This window comes from Bison bison, unplaced genomic scaffold (genome assembly GCF_000754665.1).
Source record: "Bison bison bison isolate TAMUID 2011002044 unplaced genomic scaffold, Bison_UMD1.0 scf7180017859304, whole genome shotgun sequence".
Classification (NCBI taxonomy): Eukaryota; Metazoa; Chordata; class Mammalia; order Artiodactyla; family Bovidae; genus Bison; species Bison bison.
The window spans coordinates 592219-609626 of NW_011489876.1; the positions used below are offsets into that span (position 1 = coordinate 592219).

The following is a 17408-nucleotide window of genomic DNA, read 5'->3' on the forward strand; positions in this document are numbered from 1 at the left end:
AGACATACAGCCTGGGAAAGGGGTTGTCTCAGGCCAGCTAGATCTGCCAGAAAAATCCCAGAGAAGGAGGAGAAACTCTGTGCAGTGGGCCGGCTTCTCAAGACTCTCCAAGCAGAGCCAAGAGAGGAGGGTCTCTCCGGGGGATGCCCTAATGGATTCTCTTTCTCAAAAGTGGATCAGACTGAGAGAGATGAAAGATGATTTAGCGGGGAGCAGGGATTAAGCAGACAGGTTCAAGATACATTTCAATTCCATTCTTACTTCTCTACTAATTCTTAATCTAAACTTCAGATGAGACCTGAAGCTGAATAAATAATTTGCCATAGAGCCTTCTGGAAAGATGAAAATGGGAGTTTCCTTTAAAAAAGCTGAAGCTGACCACTTCGAATAATCATGGTTTGTTTTCCTTTTAGTCCTCGTTCCAAGTAGCCTTTCCTTTCCCTTTTGACACTGGATAAAAAGATGAAGTAGGACATGACGATGACAGATTTGTGTATGATCACAGAAAGTACCAGATTTTCTTGTAATAATCACAAGTAAGTAATAGCTACCAGCTGTGTCCACAGGGTGCTCCACTGAGTACACCTATGCCTTTAGCTTAACTGTTTTCCAGTGCTTCCTTCTGATTTTGGAATTTTGTCCTAACTTGCATATCATTTGCAAAGCAGAACAGTACACATTTTTAGGTGCCCTACAGCTTATTTAAAACATTTTTAGAAATAGCTTAGTTTATTGAGAAGTTTCCAGGTAATAGGTACGGAGTTAAACACTTTAACATCAATTTTCCATTGAATTCTCATGGCCATCTTTTGATTTAGATTATTTTTACTTGCAGAAATGGAAAGAAGCTATGTGACTTTTCCAAGGTCCTGCAGCTGGACTGGAACCCAGTGTGTCTGATGCCATACCTAACTCTATGTCATATTTCATAAAGGCAAGACAGTTCAAGGCAAGACATACATGCATTTCTTTAAAAAAATACACCTCTTTTTACTGAGGTATAATTCATATAAGAAAAAATGCTTATATGTCAAACATGCAGTTCTATGAGTTTTCACAATTGTATGTACTTAGGTAACCATGATCCAGAGCAAGGTATATACATTCCATCACTCATAAAGCATCCTCTCATCTATGAAGCAGGTTAAAGGCTAACAGAGTTCTGCCAAGAGAACACATTGGTCATAGCAAACACCATCTTCCAACAACACAACCAGATGGTCAATACCGAAATCAGAATGATTACATTCTTTGCAGCCAAAGATGGAGAAGCTCTATACAGTCAGCAAAAACAAGACTGGGAGCTGACTGCGGCTCAGATCTTGAACTCATTATTGACAAATTCAGACTTAAATTGAAGAAGGCAGGGAAAACCACTACTTTCTGAATGGAAGACCATACCTGAATGGAAGACCATTCAGGTACGACCTAAATCAAATCCCTTATGATTATACAGTGGAAATGACAAATAGATTCAAGGGATTAGATCTGATAGACAGAGTGCCTGAAGAACTATGGACTGAGGTCTGTGACATTGTACAAGAGACAGTGAGCAAGACCATCCCCAAGAAAAAGAAATGCAAAAATGCAAAATGGTTGTCTGAGGAGGCCTTACAAATAGCTGAGAAAAGAAGAGAAGCTAAAGACAAAGGAGAAAAGGAAAGATATACCCATCTGAGTGCAGAGTTCCAAAGAATAGCAAGGAGAGAGAAGAAAGCCTTCTTCAGTGACCAATGCAAAGAAATAGAGGAAAATAATAGGGTAGAAAAGACTAGAGATCTCTTCAAGGAAATTTAGAGATACCAAGGGAACATTTCATGCAAAGATAGGCTCAATAAAAGACCAAAATGGTATGGACCTAACAGAGGCAGAAGATATCAAGAAGAGGTGGCAAGCATACACAGAAGAACTATACAAAAAAGATCATCATGACCCAGACTACCATAATGATGTGATCACTCACCTAGAGCCAGACATCCTGGAATGTGAAGTCAAGTGGGCCTTAGGAAGCATCACTATGAACAAAGCTAGTGGAGGTGATGGAATTCCAGTTGCGTTATTTCAAATCCCAAAAGATAATGCTGTGAAAGTGCTGCACTCAATATACAAGGAAATTCGGAAAACTCAGCAGTGGCCACAGGACTGGAAAAGGTCAGTTTTCATTCCAATCCCAAAGAAAGGCAATCCCAAAGATTGTTCCAACTACTGCACAATTGTACTCATCTCACTCTCTAGCAAAGTAAGGCTCAAAATTCTCCAAGCCATGCTTCAACAGTGCATGAACCGTGAACTTCCAGATGTTCAAGCTGGATTTAGAAAAGGCAGAGGAAGCAGAGATCAAATTGCCAACATCCATTGGATCATCAAAAAAGCTACAGTGTTCCAGAAAACCACCTACTTCTGCTTATTGACTACGCCAAAGCCTTTGGCTGTGTGGATCACAATAAACTGTGGAAAATTCTTCAAGACATGGGGGTATACCAGACAACCTTACCTGCCTCCTGAGAAATCTGTATGCAGGTCAAGAAGCAACAATTAGAACTGGATATGGAACAACAGACTGGTTCCAAATCAGGAAAAGAGTACATCAAGGCTGTATAATGTCACCCTGCTTATTTAACTTATATGCAGAGCACATCATGCCAAACGCTGGGCTGGATGAAGCACAAGCTGGAATCAAGATTGTTGGGAGAAATATCAATAACCTCAGATATGCAGATGACACCACCCTTATGGCAGTAAACGAAGAACAACTAAAGAGCCTCTTGATGAAAGTGAAAGAGGAGAGTGAAAAAGGTGGCTTAAAACTCAACATTTAGAAAACTAAGATCATAGCATCCGGTCCCATCACTTCATGGCAAATAGATGGTGAAACAATGGAAACAGTGAGAGACTTTATTTTGGGGGGCTTCAAAATCACTGCAGATGGTGACTATAGCCATGAAATTAAAAGATGCTTGCTCCTTGGAAGAAAAGCTATAACCAACCTAGACAGCATATTAAAAAGGAGAGACATTACTTTGCCAACAAAGGTCCATCTAAGTCAACACTATGGTTTTTCCAGTAGTCATGTACAGATGTGAGAGTTGGACCATAAAGAAAGCTGAGCACCAAAGAATTGATGCTTTTGAACTGTGATGTTGGAGAAGACTCTTGAGAGTCCCTTGGACTTCAAGGAGATCCAACCAGTCCATCCTAAAGGAGATCAGTCCTGGGTGTTCATTGGAAGGACTAGGAGATCAGTCCTGGGTGTTCATTGGAAGGCTGATGTTGAAGCTGAAACTCTAATACTTTGGCCTCCTGATGCGAAGAACTGATTCATTGGAAAAGACCCTGATGCTGTGAATGACTGATGGCAGAAAGAGAAGAGGACAACAGAGGATGAGATGGTTTGATGGCATCACCAACTTGATGGACATGAGTTTGAGTAAACTCTGGGAGTTGGTGATGGACGTTGAAGCCTGGTGTGGTGCGGTCCATGGGGTCACAAAGAGTTGGATGCAACTGAACAACTGAACTGAACTGCACTGCCCCTCCTCCAAGGCAACTACTTCTTTATTTCTGTCAACATACATCAGTAGTATCTGTTCTTGGACTTCATACAATATGCACTCTTTTCTGTCTGGCTTCTTTTGCGTAACATAATGTTTTTGAGATTCACCCATATAGTTGCGTATATCAGTAACTCATTCTTTTTTATTGCTGAATACTACTCCATTGTATGACTATACCATACTTTATCTATTCTCCTATTAATGGTCATTATGAAGTAAAGACTGAAAAGAACATGCTTGTATTTTTTTGTGTGTGTGAACATGTTTTCATTGTTCTCGGGTAAATACCTGTGAATGGAATTGTTGGGTCAAGGGTAGGTATGTGCTTAAGTTTATTAGAAACTGCCACATAGTTTTCCAATGTGGTTGCCCCATTTTATCCATCTATCTGCAGTGCATTGGGAATTTCTTTTGATGCCAAAAAGTTTCCATCATCAGTTGGTTTTCACTCTTCTGGTAGGTGTGATACTGTATCTCATTGTGCTTTCAATTTTCATTTTCCTGATTCCATCTGTCAGTCTTTTTTGTGAACTTCAAGTCTCTTGCCATTGTCTTTCTCAGGGAGGGGAGAATTCATTGTTAAACTGTAATAGTTCCTCATATATTCTGGACATAAGTTCTTAATCAGACATAGGACTGCCAATCTTTCTCCCAGTCTAAGGCTTGTGTGGTCATATTCTTAATAGTGTCTTTGATTAGCACATTCTTGATGAGGTCCAATTTGATTTTTTTTTGTTTTATGATGAATGATTTTTGACACAAATGAATTGAAAAAGTAGATCATTATTTCCTCCCACATAGAACTCCTCAGTGGCTTCTCATATTTTGGGAATAAAACTCCAGTCTTTACCTTGACCTTCAGAGGCTTGAATGATTTGGTCCTCAGAAACTCTCCAGCTTCATCTCACACACCTCTCCTTCTACCCCACTGAACCCTCACCAAACGAATCTTCTTTCTGTTCCTTGACCACGCACAGCCTGTGCTCACTTTAGAGTCCTCGCACTTACTGCTCCCTCTGCCAGAAATGCTCTTTCCTCACCTCTTGGGATGGAAGTCTCCACCCTATCCTTTAGGTCTGGAGTCAAGTATCACCTCCTCAGAGGGCTAAATGATGCACAATCACCATTGGGCTCACCATCCTACTTCCTTTTCTTCATAGCACTTTCCACAGAGAAATATCCTGTACACTTATTTGTTTACTGGTTTATTATCCATCTCTCTGACTGGAATGCCAAATCCTTGAGACTAGACACATTATATACTTAGGTGCTCAGCCAGTATTTGTTAAGGTGACCAATGAATTTCTTTGAAATGCTAGCCACTGAAGGCTTGGCACATTCCACAATGTACACATGTGTGTGTGTGTGGTGCGTATGTGTGTGTGGTGCATGTGTGTGTGTGCAGGAGGTGGTAGAACAATGTAGGTAGTTTCAATAAATCAAAGTTTTAAATATTCCAAAGATGTCACCTTTACCAGCAATTTCAGCCTCATGAGTATCCAATCTTTTAATTAACTGATTTGAAGGCATTCATTTGATTTCCATGTTCCATTCCACATGGAACTTCTCTCTGCCTTTGCACATCCTGATTTCTCTGCCTGGAACATTCTTCTTCCTCCTCCCAGAGCAACATCCTGACTTATGTGAAAACCTGGTTGGCTTCTCCAGAGAGCATTAGGGACCCCTCCTCAGAGCTACTGTGTCCTTTGGAGCTGACTCACTGAAAAAGAGCCTGATGCTGGGAAAGATTGAAGGCAAAAGGCAAAGGAGGTGGCAGAGGATGAGGGATGAGATGGTTAGATAGCATCACCGACTCAATGGACATGAATTTGAGCAAACTCCAGGAGATAGTGAAGGACAGGGAAGTGTGGCATGCTGCAGTCCACAGGGTCGCAAAGTGTCAGACATGACTTAGCGGCTGAACAACAAACAACCATTACAGCGTTTGTCACTCTGCTTCAAATATCTGTTCACATGAGCATCTCCTTCTCTAGACTATGGGCTTCTCAAGGACTAGGTCATCTACATATTCCCAGCTCTGGCAAAAGCAAGCATGCACTGGGCAAATATTTGCTGAACATGGCTATGTTTGTGTCTGAATGTTTGTGTCTCTCTAAAATTTACGTGTCACATCCTAACATGCAGGAGGTGGGGGCATTGGGAAGTAATTAGGTCACATAGGCGGAGCCCTCATGAGTGAGATTAGTGCCCTAATGAAAGAAGCCCCAGGGAGCCCCTTTATCCCTTTGGCCATAAGAGGACACAGCAAAAAGACGACTGTCTGTGAACCAGGCAGCTGGCCCTCATCAGACATCGGATCTGGCCCTACCTTGATCTTGGATGTCCCTGCCTCCAGAACTGCAAGAAATAAATGTCTGTTGTTTATAAGCCACCCCCTCCATGCTGGTCTGTGCTACGTTGTTATGGTAGTGCAAACAGACTAAGATGAATGTTGAATGAATGGACAAAGGTGCTTGTAAGGATGGTAGCATTGTGTCGAAAAGAAGAGAAAACAGTATCACGTAAATACCCCTAGGTAATGATCTCATAAATAACATGAGCTGGCTTGTTGAATGGCAACTCAACATGATTTTCTCCTTCTATGCTCTCCCTGCATCCACATCTCTAGAATCTCTATTTGCAGAGTTACATTCTATATGACATAACCTGAAAATCAAAGACACTAGCTAAAGATTTAAAAGATTGAAATGATGTAGCCTTTACTGTTCCTATAGAGTAGACATAGTTAAACATGAGGTCAGACAGCAACTTCTGTGTATCCTTCTGCAATTCACTCATTTTCAGCTACAAGGAGCTGAGATCAGCAGTATGGGTTCCCTGTGATTCAGGCATTTCTGATTTTCTTTTTTATCCTAAGTACCAAGGATCTTTATTCTCAATAAAGAATCTGTTCAGTTCCATTCAGTCACTCAGTCGTGTCCGACTCTTTTCGACCCCTTGAATCGCAGCACGCCAGACCTCCCTGTCTATCACCAACTCCCGGAGTTCACTCAGACTCACGTCCATCGAGTCAGTGATGCCATCCAGTCATCTCATCCTCTGTCGTCCCCTTCTCCTCCTGCCCCCAATCCCTCCCAGCATCAGACTCTTTTCCAATGAGTCAACTCTTAGCATGAGGTGGCCAAAGTACTGGAGTTTCAGCTTTAGCATCATTCCTTCCAAAGAACACCCAGGACTGATCTCCTTTAGAATGAATCTGTAGCTGTAGATAATATGTCACTATTTTGAGAATAAAGTGTCCCATTATCTTCATGCTTTGCAAATCCTCAGGCACAGAGTTAAACCTCATTCTCATAAATATTTTGATTTTCTTAACTCTGTCCCTATCTCTTGGCCTCTTAAAGAGTTTTGCAAGACATACGTCGATTAGGTTCTTGTGACTAAGCACTGATACATAACAAAGTTAATATGTGTGGGAAAACATACTTGTGAAAGAAGACCAATGAAAGAATTGATTCAATAATCCTTAGCAAATCTTTCCTCTATAAACATTTACCAAGTTAGTGATCATTTTGCAACTCGAAAACCAATACCTGTGTTACCACAAATAATGATGCACATTTGGGATATGAGCTCCCTGGGCTTCCTCTGGAGTGGATTTTTTTTTTTAAGCTTGCATATGGAAGGACAAGTTTAACAGGTTCTTAGCCACACTAACATATAGCATCTCTACATGTATTCAGGGTTTACAGCCTAACTAACAAGGTAGGAAAAAATATATTCACTGAAATTCCAGAAGGGACTGAAGGAAGCAGCTGGGGCTGACAGGCTCCTCCCCTCCAGACAGCTCTGGGAACAGGGCAAGGGGTGATGCTTTATAGGGAACATCACATGGTGACAGGTGCACACTTTTAGGAAGGTTGTGCAGCATTAAGTGTAAGAGCAGACGATGGTGGGGAATGCTGTATACTGTGTGACGTCATTCTTGATTCCTCAGTCACGTGACTAGAGTCAAGAGCTGCCTGACTGCAGAGATGTGTGAAGAGAAGAGATGTGTGGTGCAGAACTGAGACACCATGCAGACCCCTGAGTGGAGGGGGGAAGGAAGGGGTAAGGCCGGAACTGACTTCTCAGGGACCTGAGGGAAGGCACTAGCATTAGACAGGCTAAGCCTACCCTATCTGTTGAAAATCTTCCATATTAAGATCCTAGAGGACCACAGAGGTCTTTGGGCCTGGCATGCTGCAGTCCATGGGGTCACATGAGTCAGACATGACTTAGAGACTGAACAACAGCAACAAGAGGCATACCAGGGTCTTTCTGGCCAGCACTAAGAGTCCAGGAGGGTGATATGAGCAACACTGAAAGAGAAAACTATATATTTGGGCTCTGGCACACACTTTTATGAGTCTCAGGTTTCCTCATTTATACAACTGGATAAAAGATTACTGCCCCCAACACTGTGCTATTGTAAACATCAAAAGAGGTAATGAACATGAAAGTGCTTCACACGTGACTATTCCAACTCCCCATCTATTTGTGTCTCTGTGCCTGCATGTGTGCTCAGCTGTGTCTGACTCTTTGCAACCTTATGGATGGTAGCCGGCCAGACTGCTCTGTCCACAGGATTCCCAGGCGACAACACTGGAGCGGGTTGCCATTTCCTCCTCCAGGGGATCTTTCTGATCCACGGATTGAAACTGGGTCTCCTGAATTGCAGGTGGATTTTTTACTGCTGAACCATCAGGGAAACCCATTTATGTCTCTGGGTTCCTCTAACTGCCAACAAGAAAAGCCATGGAGAAAGCTCCTTCCATCATCCCCTTAGTTCAGCAGTGCGTTCTATAATCTCATACCAGTTCTGCCATTGATCCAATATTATCCATTTATGAGACACATATTTAATACTTACACCTATCTGAGGTGCTGGAGATACAAAGGGGAAGTAATGAATGATAGCTCATGTCGGTCTAGCTGACTTCTGTGATTAACTCTTAATCGCTTCCAAACTCTGGGGGGAAAGAGGAGCATTATTTATTGAGTCTTAAACCATCGCAACTTGAAGCTCATTCTGATGTCAAGAGTTTGCTGAGCTCCAGATATTATCCCTAAAGACAGCAGCAGAAGCATCCAAATGCCATCCTGTGCCAGGGGCTCACTGCAATGACCTTTCCCAAACTAAAATACTGACTCCACCGATTAGTAATTATTGAGCACCTGCTGGGTGCCTCATACTATATTATATTCTTAGGGCACAAAAGAAACATTAGACATGGTCTCTAGCATGAAGGGACCCACAATTTAGTGGAGGAAACAACTGGAGACTAATGTGTGTCAGGATTCAGTCAGGGACTAAGCAGTGAGAAAGGAGAGGTCCAAAACAATCAGAGAAGGATTCACATAGGAGATGAGAATTCAGGTAGCTTAAAGGACGGTGAAAGAGCTAATTCTTAGGTAGATCAATAAGAAGACCAGGACCCTCAAGGAGGAGAAAGGGACAAACTTTTTCTACATTCCTTGTCTTAGTCACTTAAGACATTCTTTCTTAAGCTCTGAGTTGCTACAACAATCTATTTCCCCTAAGACTAACTTTCTTTAAGCCCAGAGCTAACATTACTTTGCCAACAAAGGTCCGTCTAGTCAAGGCTATGGTTTTTCCATGTATGGATGTGAGAGTTGGACTATAAAGAAATCTGAGCACCAAAGAATTGATGCTTTTGAACTGTGGTGTTGGAGAAGACTCTTGAGAGTTCCTTGGACTACAAGGAGATCCAATCAGTCCATCCTAAAGATCAGTCCTGGATGTTCATTGGAAGGACTGATGTTGAAGCTGAAACTCTGGCCACCTGATGTGAAGAGCTGACTCATTGGAAAAGACCCTGATGCTGGGAATGATTGAAGGCAGGAGGAGAAGGAGACGACAGAGGATGAGATGGTTGGATGGCATCATCAACTCGATGGATATGGGTTTGGGTGGACTCCAGGAGTTGGTGATGGACAGGGAGGCCTGGCGTGCTGCAGTTCATGGGGTGGCAAAGAGTCGGAGCGGTGAGTGACTGAACTGAACTAATGATTATATAACAACAATGTATCTTGCTTGAGGACATGTTTCTCCTTCTTAAGAAAAACCTTCTGACTATTCCTGTTATTTTAAGATGTATGTTGTGGGAGTGGGTCTAGAAAGACCTTTAAAACCTTGAGATATTCTTTTAATCTATTGCTAGTAATCAATTGAAAAAGTATATAAAGCTACACCTGAACTGGTGAGTGGGGGCACTCTCCGCCCCCTTCTGATGTCTATGTCAGAAGCTTTCTCTGTCCCTTTTTCACTGTAATAAAACTTTGGCCATATGAAGTTCTGAGTGACTGAAAGTGTGTCTTTGGTCCCGAAGCAAAATTCTCTCCTTTGGAGATCATGAATCCGGCACTCTTCACCGTAAGCTAGGCCACTTCTTTCTGGGAGAGCAGTATGAATGGAAGCCAGATTTCCAGAGTAAGCTGCATGGTGTGTGTGTGGTGTTGGATCACAGTGCGGGAAAGTGCATTGCCTAGAACAGAGTTTAGTGCTAGCTTAGAACAGAGGCCAGGGTTATAAATTAAGGACATGTAGAGCCAGAATCAGAGAAGGCAATGGCACCCCACTCCAGTACTTTTGCCTAGAAAATCCCATGGACGGAGGAGCCTGGTAGGCTGCAGTCCATGGGGTTGCTATAGTCGGACACGACTGAGCGACTTCACTTTCACTTTTCACTTTCATGCCTTGGAGAAGGAAATGGCAACCCACTCCAGTGTTCTTGCCTGGAGAATCCCAGGGACAGGAAGCCTGGTGGGCTGCCATCTATGGGGTCGCACAGAGTCGAACACGACTAAAGCAACGCAGCAGAGCCAGAATGGGCTTCCCAGGTGGTGCTAGCGGTAAAGAACCTGCCGGCCAATGCAGGGGATGAACGAGATGTGGGTTTGATCCCTGGGTTGGGAAGATCCCCCTGGAGGAGGACATGACAACATACTTCAGTATGCTTGCCTGGAGAATCCTACAGTCAGAGGAGCCTGGTGGGCTACAGTCCATGGGGTCACAAAGAGTCAGACAGGACTGAAGCAACTTGGCACACAAGCACACACATAGAGGCAGCATATGAAGGATCTTGATTCTGGGCAGAAAGTTTATATCTCATTGTAGGTTCTTAGGCAGAGAAGCAGCAGCAAGGCAGTCACAGCCTTCTGAGAGAAGAACAGGTAAGATAGAGTATTAGATTTAGCACCTGTTTGTAAGTAGACAGTGACAGCAATAGTTAAAACCATATAACGTCCACTTGTTTACTCCTTGACTTCAGAATCCACAAAACCGGGTCCTACTTCGAACATATTATAGGAAGCACTTGAAAACAAGGACTTGGTGCTTACCCAGCAAGTGGAGGACAGATGTTGCCATTGCCTTTCCAAGAGCATTGGTGGCTGTGCAGACATAGGTTCCTTCATTTTCAAGGGAAAGGTTCTGCAACAACAGGGATCCATTGAAAAGCAAGGAAATATTGTCACTCAGAGATCCTCCTTTCTTCAACCAAGTTACATTAGGCTGAGGGACACCTTTGGAATAAAAACAGATATGACAAAGGCAAATTCCTTTAGGAACAGAGACACAGAATCACATGACAAATACCATTTAGCATTCTGGCCACAAGCCAGCAAATGGGTTTCATCGCACGTAATAGGAAACACGGCTCTTTCTATTCCTACCCCTCCTCTATGGCAGGCAAGGGATGCTGCTGAAGCAAAGGGCTTGGGTCAGCTGAAGATGGGGGTAGTTTACATCTAGGAGTCAAAGAGCAGGAGCCAAAGAGGGTGGGCTTGCTCTGCACTGGAAAGTGAGAGTAGGCTGAAGTTGAGTAAAGGTAATGCAAGACTGGTTGGAAAAGAGGAGCTGATGAAGCCAGATCAATGTGGAGGCAGAGAAACAGAAATTCCTAGCAGTGGGTTGTCGCAAAGAAGGTTTTCGGAAACAAAAATATCAAATATGGATCATTAAGTGGCCCACTATGCACATGCAATGTGACATTCCTCCTTCAGGAAGAATACAAAATCTTTAGGAAATAGATTTTGCTCATCCCCACTTTTGTGAAAGAGGATAATATCAGGGAACACAAAGAAGGGTTGCGTTTTACATTTGGGTCAGTGTGGGGTGAACAGACTGTACATGACATCTCGGGACACAGGGAGGAACATGAGGGATTGAAAGAATTTCTTCCCTTACATCTTGAGAAGTCTCGAAGTCTCAGCAGTTTGCTGGGCTTTGGGGTGTGAAGCTCAGAGGAATCGCATTAGGTTCCTTTTTTAAAAAATAAGTCCATTTGCATTTTTCTAAATTGGTGTCTTTTTATTTATTTATTTATTTTTTGGTCGCACTGTGTGGCATGTGGGATCTTAGTTCTCTGACCAGGGATTGAGCCCCGGCCCCCTGCATTGGAAGCACAGAGTCCTAACCACTGGACAACCTTGGAAGTCCCTCATTTGATTCTTAAGAGCTGGGTGACCTTGGATGATGTCTGAGATCCAGCAAGGTTATTGGTTTTGAGGATGTCTCATCTTCCTGCAGTGCTCTGCCTAGAGAGACTGGCAGACACCGCAAGGCTTTCTGGCAAAAAAGAGATGTCACTGCTCTAATTATGAAATCTGCTATGCATCTCACAAAAGGCAAAACACATGCTTCATGAACCCTTAGATTCTCACAGTCTTTTTCCAACTCTGGGGAAGCAGCCATTGTTAGCTTTGTCTTACAGCTAAGGAAGCTGGTCAAGGCAAAACCAGCCCAGAACCTAAATTTCCAGAGAAGTGCTAATCACAGGTGTACTTATCTTTTGTTGGTGTTTCTTTTCAAATATAAACACAAGGAGAGGTTAAAATTCCCTAAGGACACCAGCTAGCACACCTTGGATCTGAAATTCACACCCATGCACTTTCCTCCAGAACTTATTTCTTAACCAGAGTGTAGGTAGGTCCTGTGTATTTTTTGATAGATTATTAGGCATCTTATATTTTTTACTTCCATAGTAAGCAGGCTCTTTTAAAATATATTTTATAGTTGTTTATTGTTCACAATTAGGAAAGCAATAAACACTGGCATATTTATATGGTATCTAATCATCTTACTAAAGTGATTATTTTGAATAGTTTTCAAGTAATTTTCTTCATTTTTAATAGTAAACAATCATATCACCTCTATGTAATGACAATTTTATCATTTTTTCCTATATTTATATCTATGAAAGTGAAAGTGTTACTCACTCAGTCATGTCTGATTCTTTGCAACCTCATAGACTGTAGCCTGCCACGCTCCTCTGTCCACAGAATTCTCTAGGCAAGAATACTGGAGTGGGTAGCCATTCCCTTCTCCAGGGGATCTTCTAGACCCAGGGATCGAACCCATGTCTCCTGCGTTGCAGGCAGATTCTTTACCATCTAAGCCACCAGGGAAGCCCTATGTATTTTTCTATTAACTATTGCATTGTATTAACTAAAGTCTCTAGAACAATGCTGAATAATAAGTTAGAGCAGGCACATTTCTCTCGCTTCCAACTCTAAAGGGAACATTACTGTTTTATCCTTAAGCAGGTGGTTTGCTTTTGTTTTCTGATAGTTGTCAAATCAAAGAAATTTCCTTGTAACTCTAACTCACATGGAAATTTCTAAAACTTTGAGTTAGTATTTGTGAAACAGGGAAAGTGTTAGTCACTAAGTTGTGTCTGTCTGACTCTTTGCGACCCCATGGTCTGTAGCCCGCCAGGCTCCTCTGTCTATGGAATTCTCCAGGCAAGAATACTAGAGTGGGTTGCCATTCCCTTCTCCAGGGGATCTTCCCAACCCAGGAATGGAACTCAGGTCTCCTGCATTGCAGGTGGATCCTTTACTGACTGAGGCATCAGAGAATTGGCTTTTAAAAAACTTAAAATATTTAAACCTATTTTCTTTTGAGTACAGCTTTGACTATATATCTTATACTTTGAAATGAAATAAATCATTACCATTATTTCATTCATTCAAAAATGTTTACAAAATCCTACTCTGTGTGAGACCCTGTGCTGGAACTAAGAATATGACGTGCACTAGGTTTCCTCATGAAACTCAATTTTAGAAGGGGGCTTTGCGGGGGAACAGGTGATTGCAATAACATGACATAAGGGTTCTGATAAACACTGATGTCACTGGCACATAAAAACTGTATTTAATGCAGACTGGAGAGAGGGCTAAGATTTTAACATGCAGGAATAGCTAAGCTAATACATGAGGACAAGGGGGTGGGAATTGGGGGAAAATTGTTTTACATAGAGGGAATGGTGTACAAAAAGGCATAGACATGAAGGAAAATATAATGCATTGGGAGAATCATAAATTGAGTTTTTTTATGACTGAAGTTTAAAGTACATGGAGTGGGAGTAAGGAGAGATGACTAAATAGGTAAGCAGGTGCCCATAAAATGAAAATTTATTATTATCCATAGTAAGGAGTTTGGTGGAATTTATCCTGAAGGAAATAGAAAATGGCTTAATTATTTGAAGCAGTGGTAAAATATCAGATTGGTGCTTTAGAAACATTGCCCTGGATGTGATGCAAATGGGGAAGAGTCAGGCAAGGGTCAGCAGGACCAGTTAGGTGGTCACTGAACCAACTGAGGTGAGACACAAAAGGGTGGGAGTAGGGGGACTAGAGAGAATAGATCAACTTGGTAAATGCTCAAGAAGAAAAACCATAAAAAAAAAAGAAGAAGAAGAAAAACCAATAGGACTTGGTGACTGATTTGATACAGGGGAGTGAAGGAGAAAAAGGATTTAAGGAGGACATGCAGATAGCGGGTGGTACCATTAACTGAAACAGGGAAAATAAGAGGAAGAGCAGACCTGCATAGAGAATTCGATAAACGTTTTCTTTTAAAATAACTGCATTTTATTATTATTTTTTAATTGGGGTACACTGCTTTACAATGTTGTGTTAGTTTCTGCTGTATAGCAAAGTGAATCAGCTTCATGTATACATACATCCCCTCCCTCCCAACCCGCGCCCCCATCCCACCCCTCATCCCATTCCTCTAGGTCATCATGGAGCACTGAGCTGAGCTCCCTGTGTTATATAGCAATTTCCCACTAGCTGTCTATTTTACGCATGGTAGTGTATGTATGTCAATCCTAATCTCCCAGTTTATCCCACTTTTCCATTCTCCCTACCCCATGTTTATATGTCAGTCATAAAAAGGAATGAAATTGGGTCATTTGTAGTGGATGAATCTAGAGTCTGTCATACAGAGTAAAGTAAGTCAGAAAAAGAAAAATAAATATCAAATATCATATATTAACATATATATGTGGAATCTAGGAAAATGGTACAGATGAATCTATTTTGAAGGCAGGAATAGATAATATGATAAGTTGCTGTAAACATTTTGAGGCCTGAGGGGCAGGCATCTAATTTAAGACACACTTGTAGGAGTCTGCTGGAACACTCCAGGGACAAGGCCCGGCGGGTGAAACCATCATACTCTCCCTTTGCCGTGCTCCGGAGGTCCAGAATCTCCCAGGAGAAAGCTTATACTCAAGTTGGCCCTGACTTTGCGGGTGTCATCTAGAGGACACCTCTGGATCACCTGACTCTGGAGGACAGGGGAACCTGTAATAAATGGAGTCACCTGGAAGAGAGCTTATACTCGTATCTGGCACCCTGATTTCTGTGACTGTGGTCAGGGGACACCTCCACATCACGTGGCTCTGGTGGCTAATGGGGCTTATATTTGTGGGTCCCAGAGGATTCTGAAGAGTGGAGAAACAGTTCTTAAACTCCCCCAGGGCACAGCGAGAGGCCAGAGACCCAGGTGCTCCTTTTTCCTTGAAGGAAGCCTATTAGCTAAGCATCCTGACTATGTCTATGGAACAGGTTTCTGACAAAAAAATCCCTTCCACAGACTACTAAGGCTGGGAGCTGTCTTTAAGCTCACCCTCTGCCATGCTCCGTGGTGCCGGTGCTCCCTGGAAGCAAGCTTTACTGTGGGTGGAAGTGAAAGTGTTTGTTACTCAGTCGTGTCCGACTCTTTGTGACCCCATGGACTGTAGCTCACCAGGCTCTCTGTCCACGGAATTCTCCAGGCAAGAATACTGGAGTGGGTTGCCATTTTCTTCTCCAGGGGATCTTCCTGACCCAGGGATTGAACCTGGGTCTCCCGTATTGCAGGCAGACTCTTTACCAACTGAGCCACCAGGGAAGACGTTACTGTTGGTACCCTGGTGTATATATATACATATATATATATATATTATACTGGAGTACAGTTGATTAACAATGTTGTGTTAGTTTCAGGTGTACAGCAAAGTGATTCAGTTATACATGTACATGTATCTATTCTTTTTCAAATTCTTTTCCCATTTAGGTTGTTACAGAATACTGAGCAGAGTTCCCTGTGCTGTACAGGAGGTCCTTGTTGGTTATCTATCTTAAACATAGCACTGTATATATGTTGATCCCCAACTCCCAGTCTATCCCCCTCCACCATACCCTTTTGGTAACCAAAGGTTCTCTTAGTCCATGAGTCTATTTTTGTCTTCATCTGTATCTTGTACCATGGTTTTTGTAGCTGCCACCCAGGGGATGCACCTTGATCTGGTGGCTCTGGTGGCCAGGGATGGGGGGGAGCAGGAACAGGGCTTGGATGAAGCAGTGGGAGGATAGGGAGGTGTAGGGGGTGGGGGGATTGCATTCCTAGGTCCCATGGGACTGTGCCAATCAGAGAGATGGTTCTTGGCAGGCTACCACCTCCTGAGCACTGCCCAGGCAGTGCACTGAAACACACCCCCAGCCTTTCTAAGGAGGAGGTCTCTTTGCTCGTCCTGGAGCTTTGGTCCGAGGGCTGGCTTCAGGCCTGGCTCACATTTAGTGGCCTGTGTAGCTGCTTTTAGGGAAGGTAGGCTGTCAGCTGTAGTGGCCTCTTGGCACTTGCCCTCCGACTCACTCCATCTCACCAGCATCACCCAGAAAAGCAGCTGACATGCTCATTTGGAGCCCTAATTTCTGCAACTGCCACTCAGGGGACACCTCCAAATTTTCTGACCCTGGTGGCCATCAGAGTCCACATTTCCAGTCCCACAGGACTGTGTATGTCTGGGTATGTAGCAAAAACCTGATCCTGAGGGTCTCGCTTCCAGCTTGCCTGAATCTAGATGATGAGAGTCTCCCTGTGGGACACAGACAGGTCTTGGCACGTCCTTAGTTATGAAAAGGTGTTAAAAATACAGCAGGCTGAGGAGGGGAGGGGAGTTTTGGGGAGAAAAGACACACGTATATGCACGGCTAAGTCCCTTCACTGTTAACCCAAAACTATCACAACATTGTTAATTGGCTATACTCCAATACAAAATTAAAAGTTTTTTTTTTTTTTTTAAATACTGTAGGCTGCTTTGACAAGCACAAATGTTAGAGAGACAATCGGGAGCTGAGCTGAATGACAAATTCATCTGCATGAGGCTGCTCCTTCAAAACTGGGACATGTGGTTGCTTCAGCTACTGTACAGAAGCCAACACAGAGACACAGAGCGGTTGAATGGATGAAAAATGAAGAGCCATCCACATGCTGTCTACAAGAGACTCCCTTTAGATGTAAGAAGGGCAGTCCAAGAGGGAGGGGATATATGTGCATATACGGCTGATTCATTTTGGTCTACAGCAGAAACTAACACAACATTGTAAAGCAACTACACTCTAAGAAAAAAAAAAGAAATTGTTCTTCTCTGAGTATATAACTCTGGCTGTCTTCTAAAGAGGGTGATGCTTTTCCTTTAGAACACCTTGGAAGGTTTAGCTGCATGCGTGTGTAGGCAGGGGCTGTATAAGACGGAGAGAACTTCAAGTTCCCACGGC

General features: G+C 42.9%; 1 protein-coding gene across 1 annotated transcript in view; it reads right to left on the minus strand.

The window, feature by feature from the left end:
* The window catches only part of ADAMTSL3 (ADAMTS-like 3), a 381686-nt gene that overhangs the window by 37148 nt on the left and 327130 nt on the right, over window positions 1-17408 (minus strand). The window contains exon 23 of the mRNA XM_010831002.1: window positions 10920-11102. Within this exon, the coding sequence (XP_010829304.1) occupies window positions 10920-11102 (183 nt within the window). The remainder of the gene's footprint in view (window positions 1-10919; window positions 11103-17408) is intronic.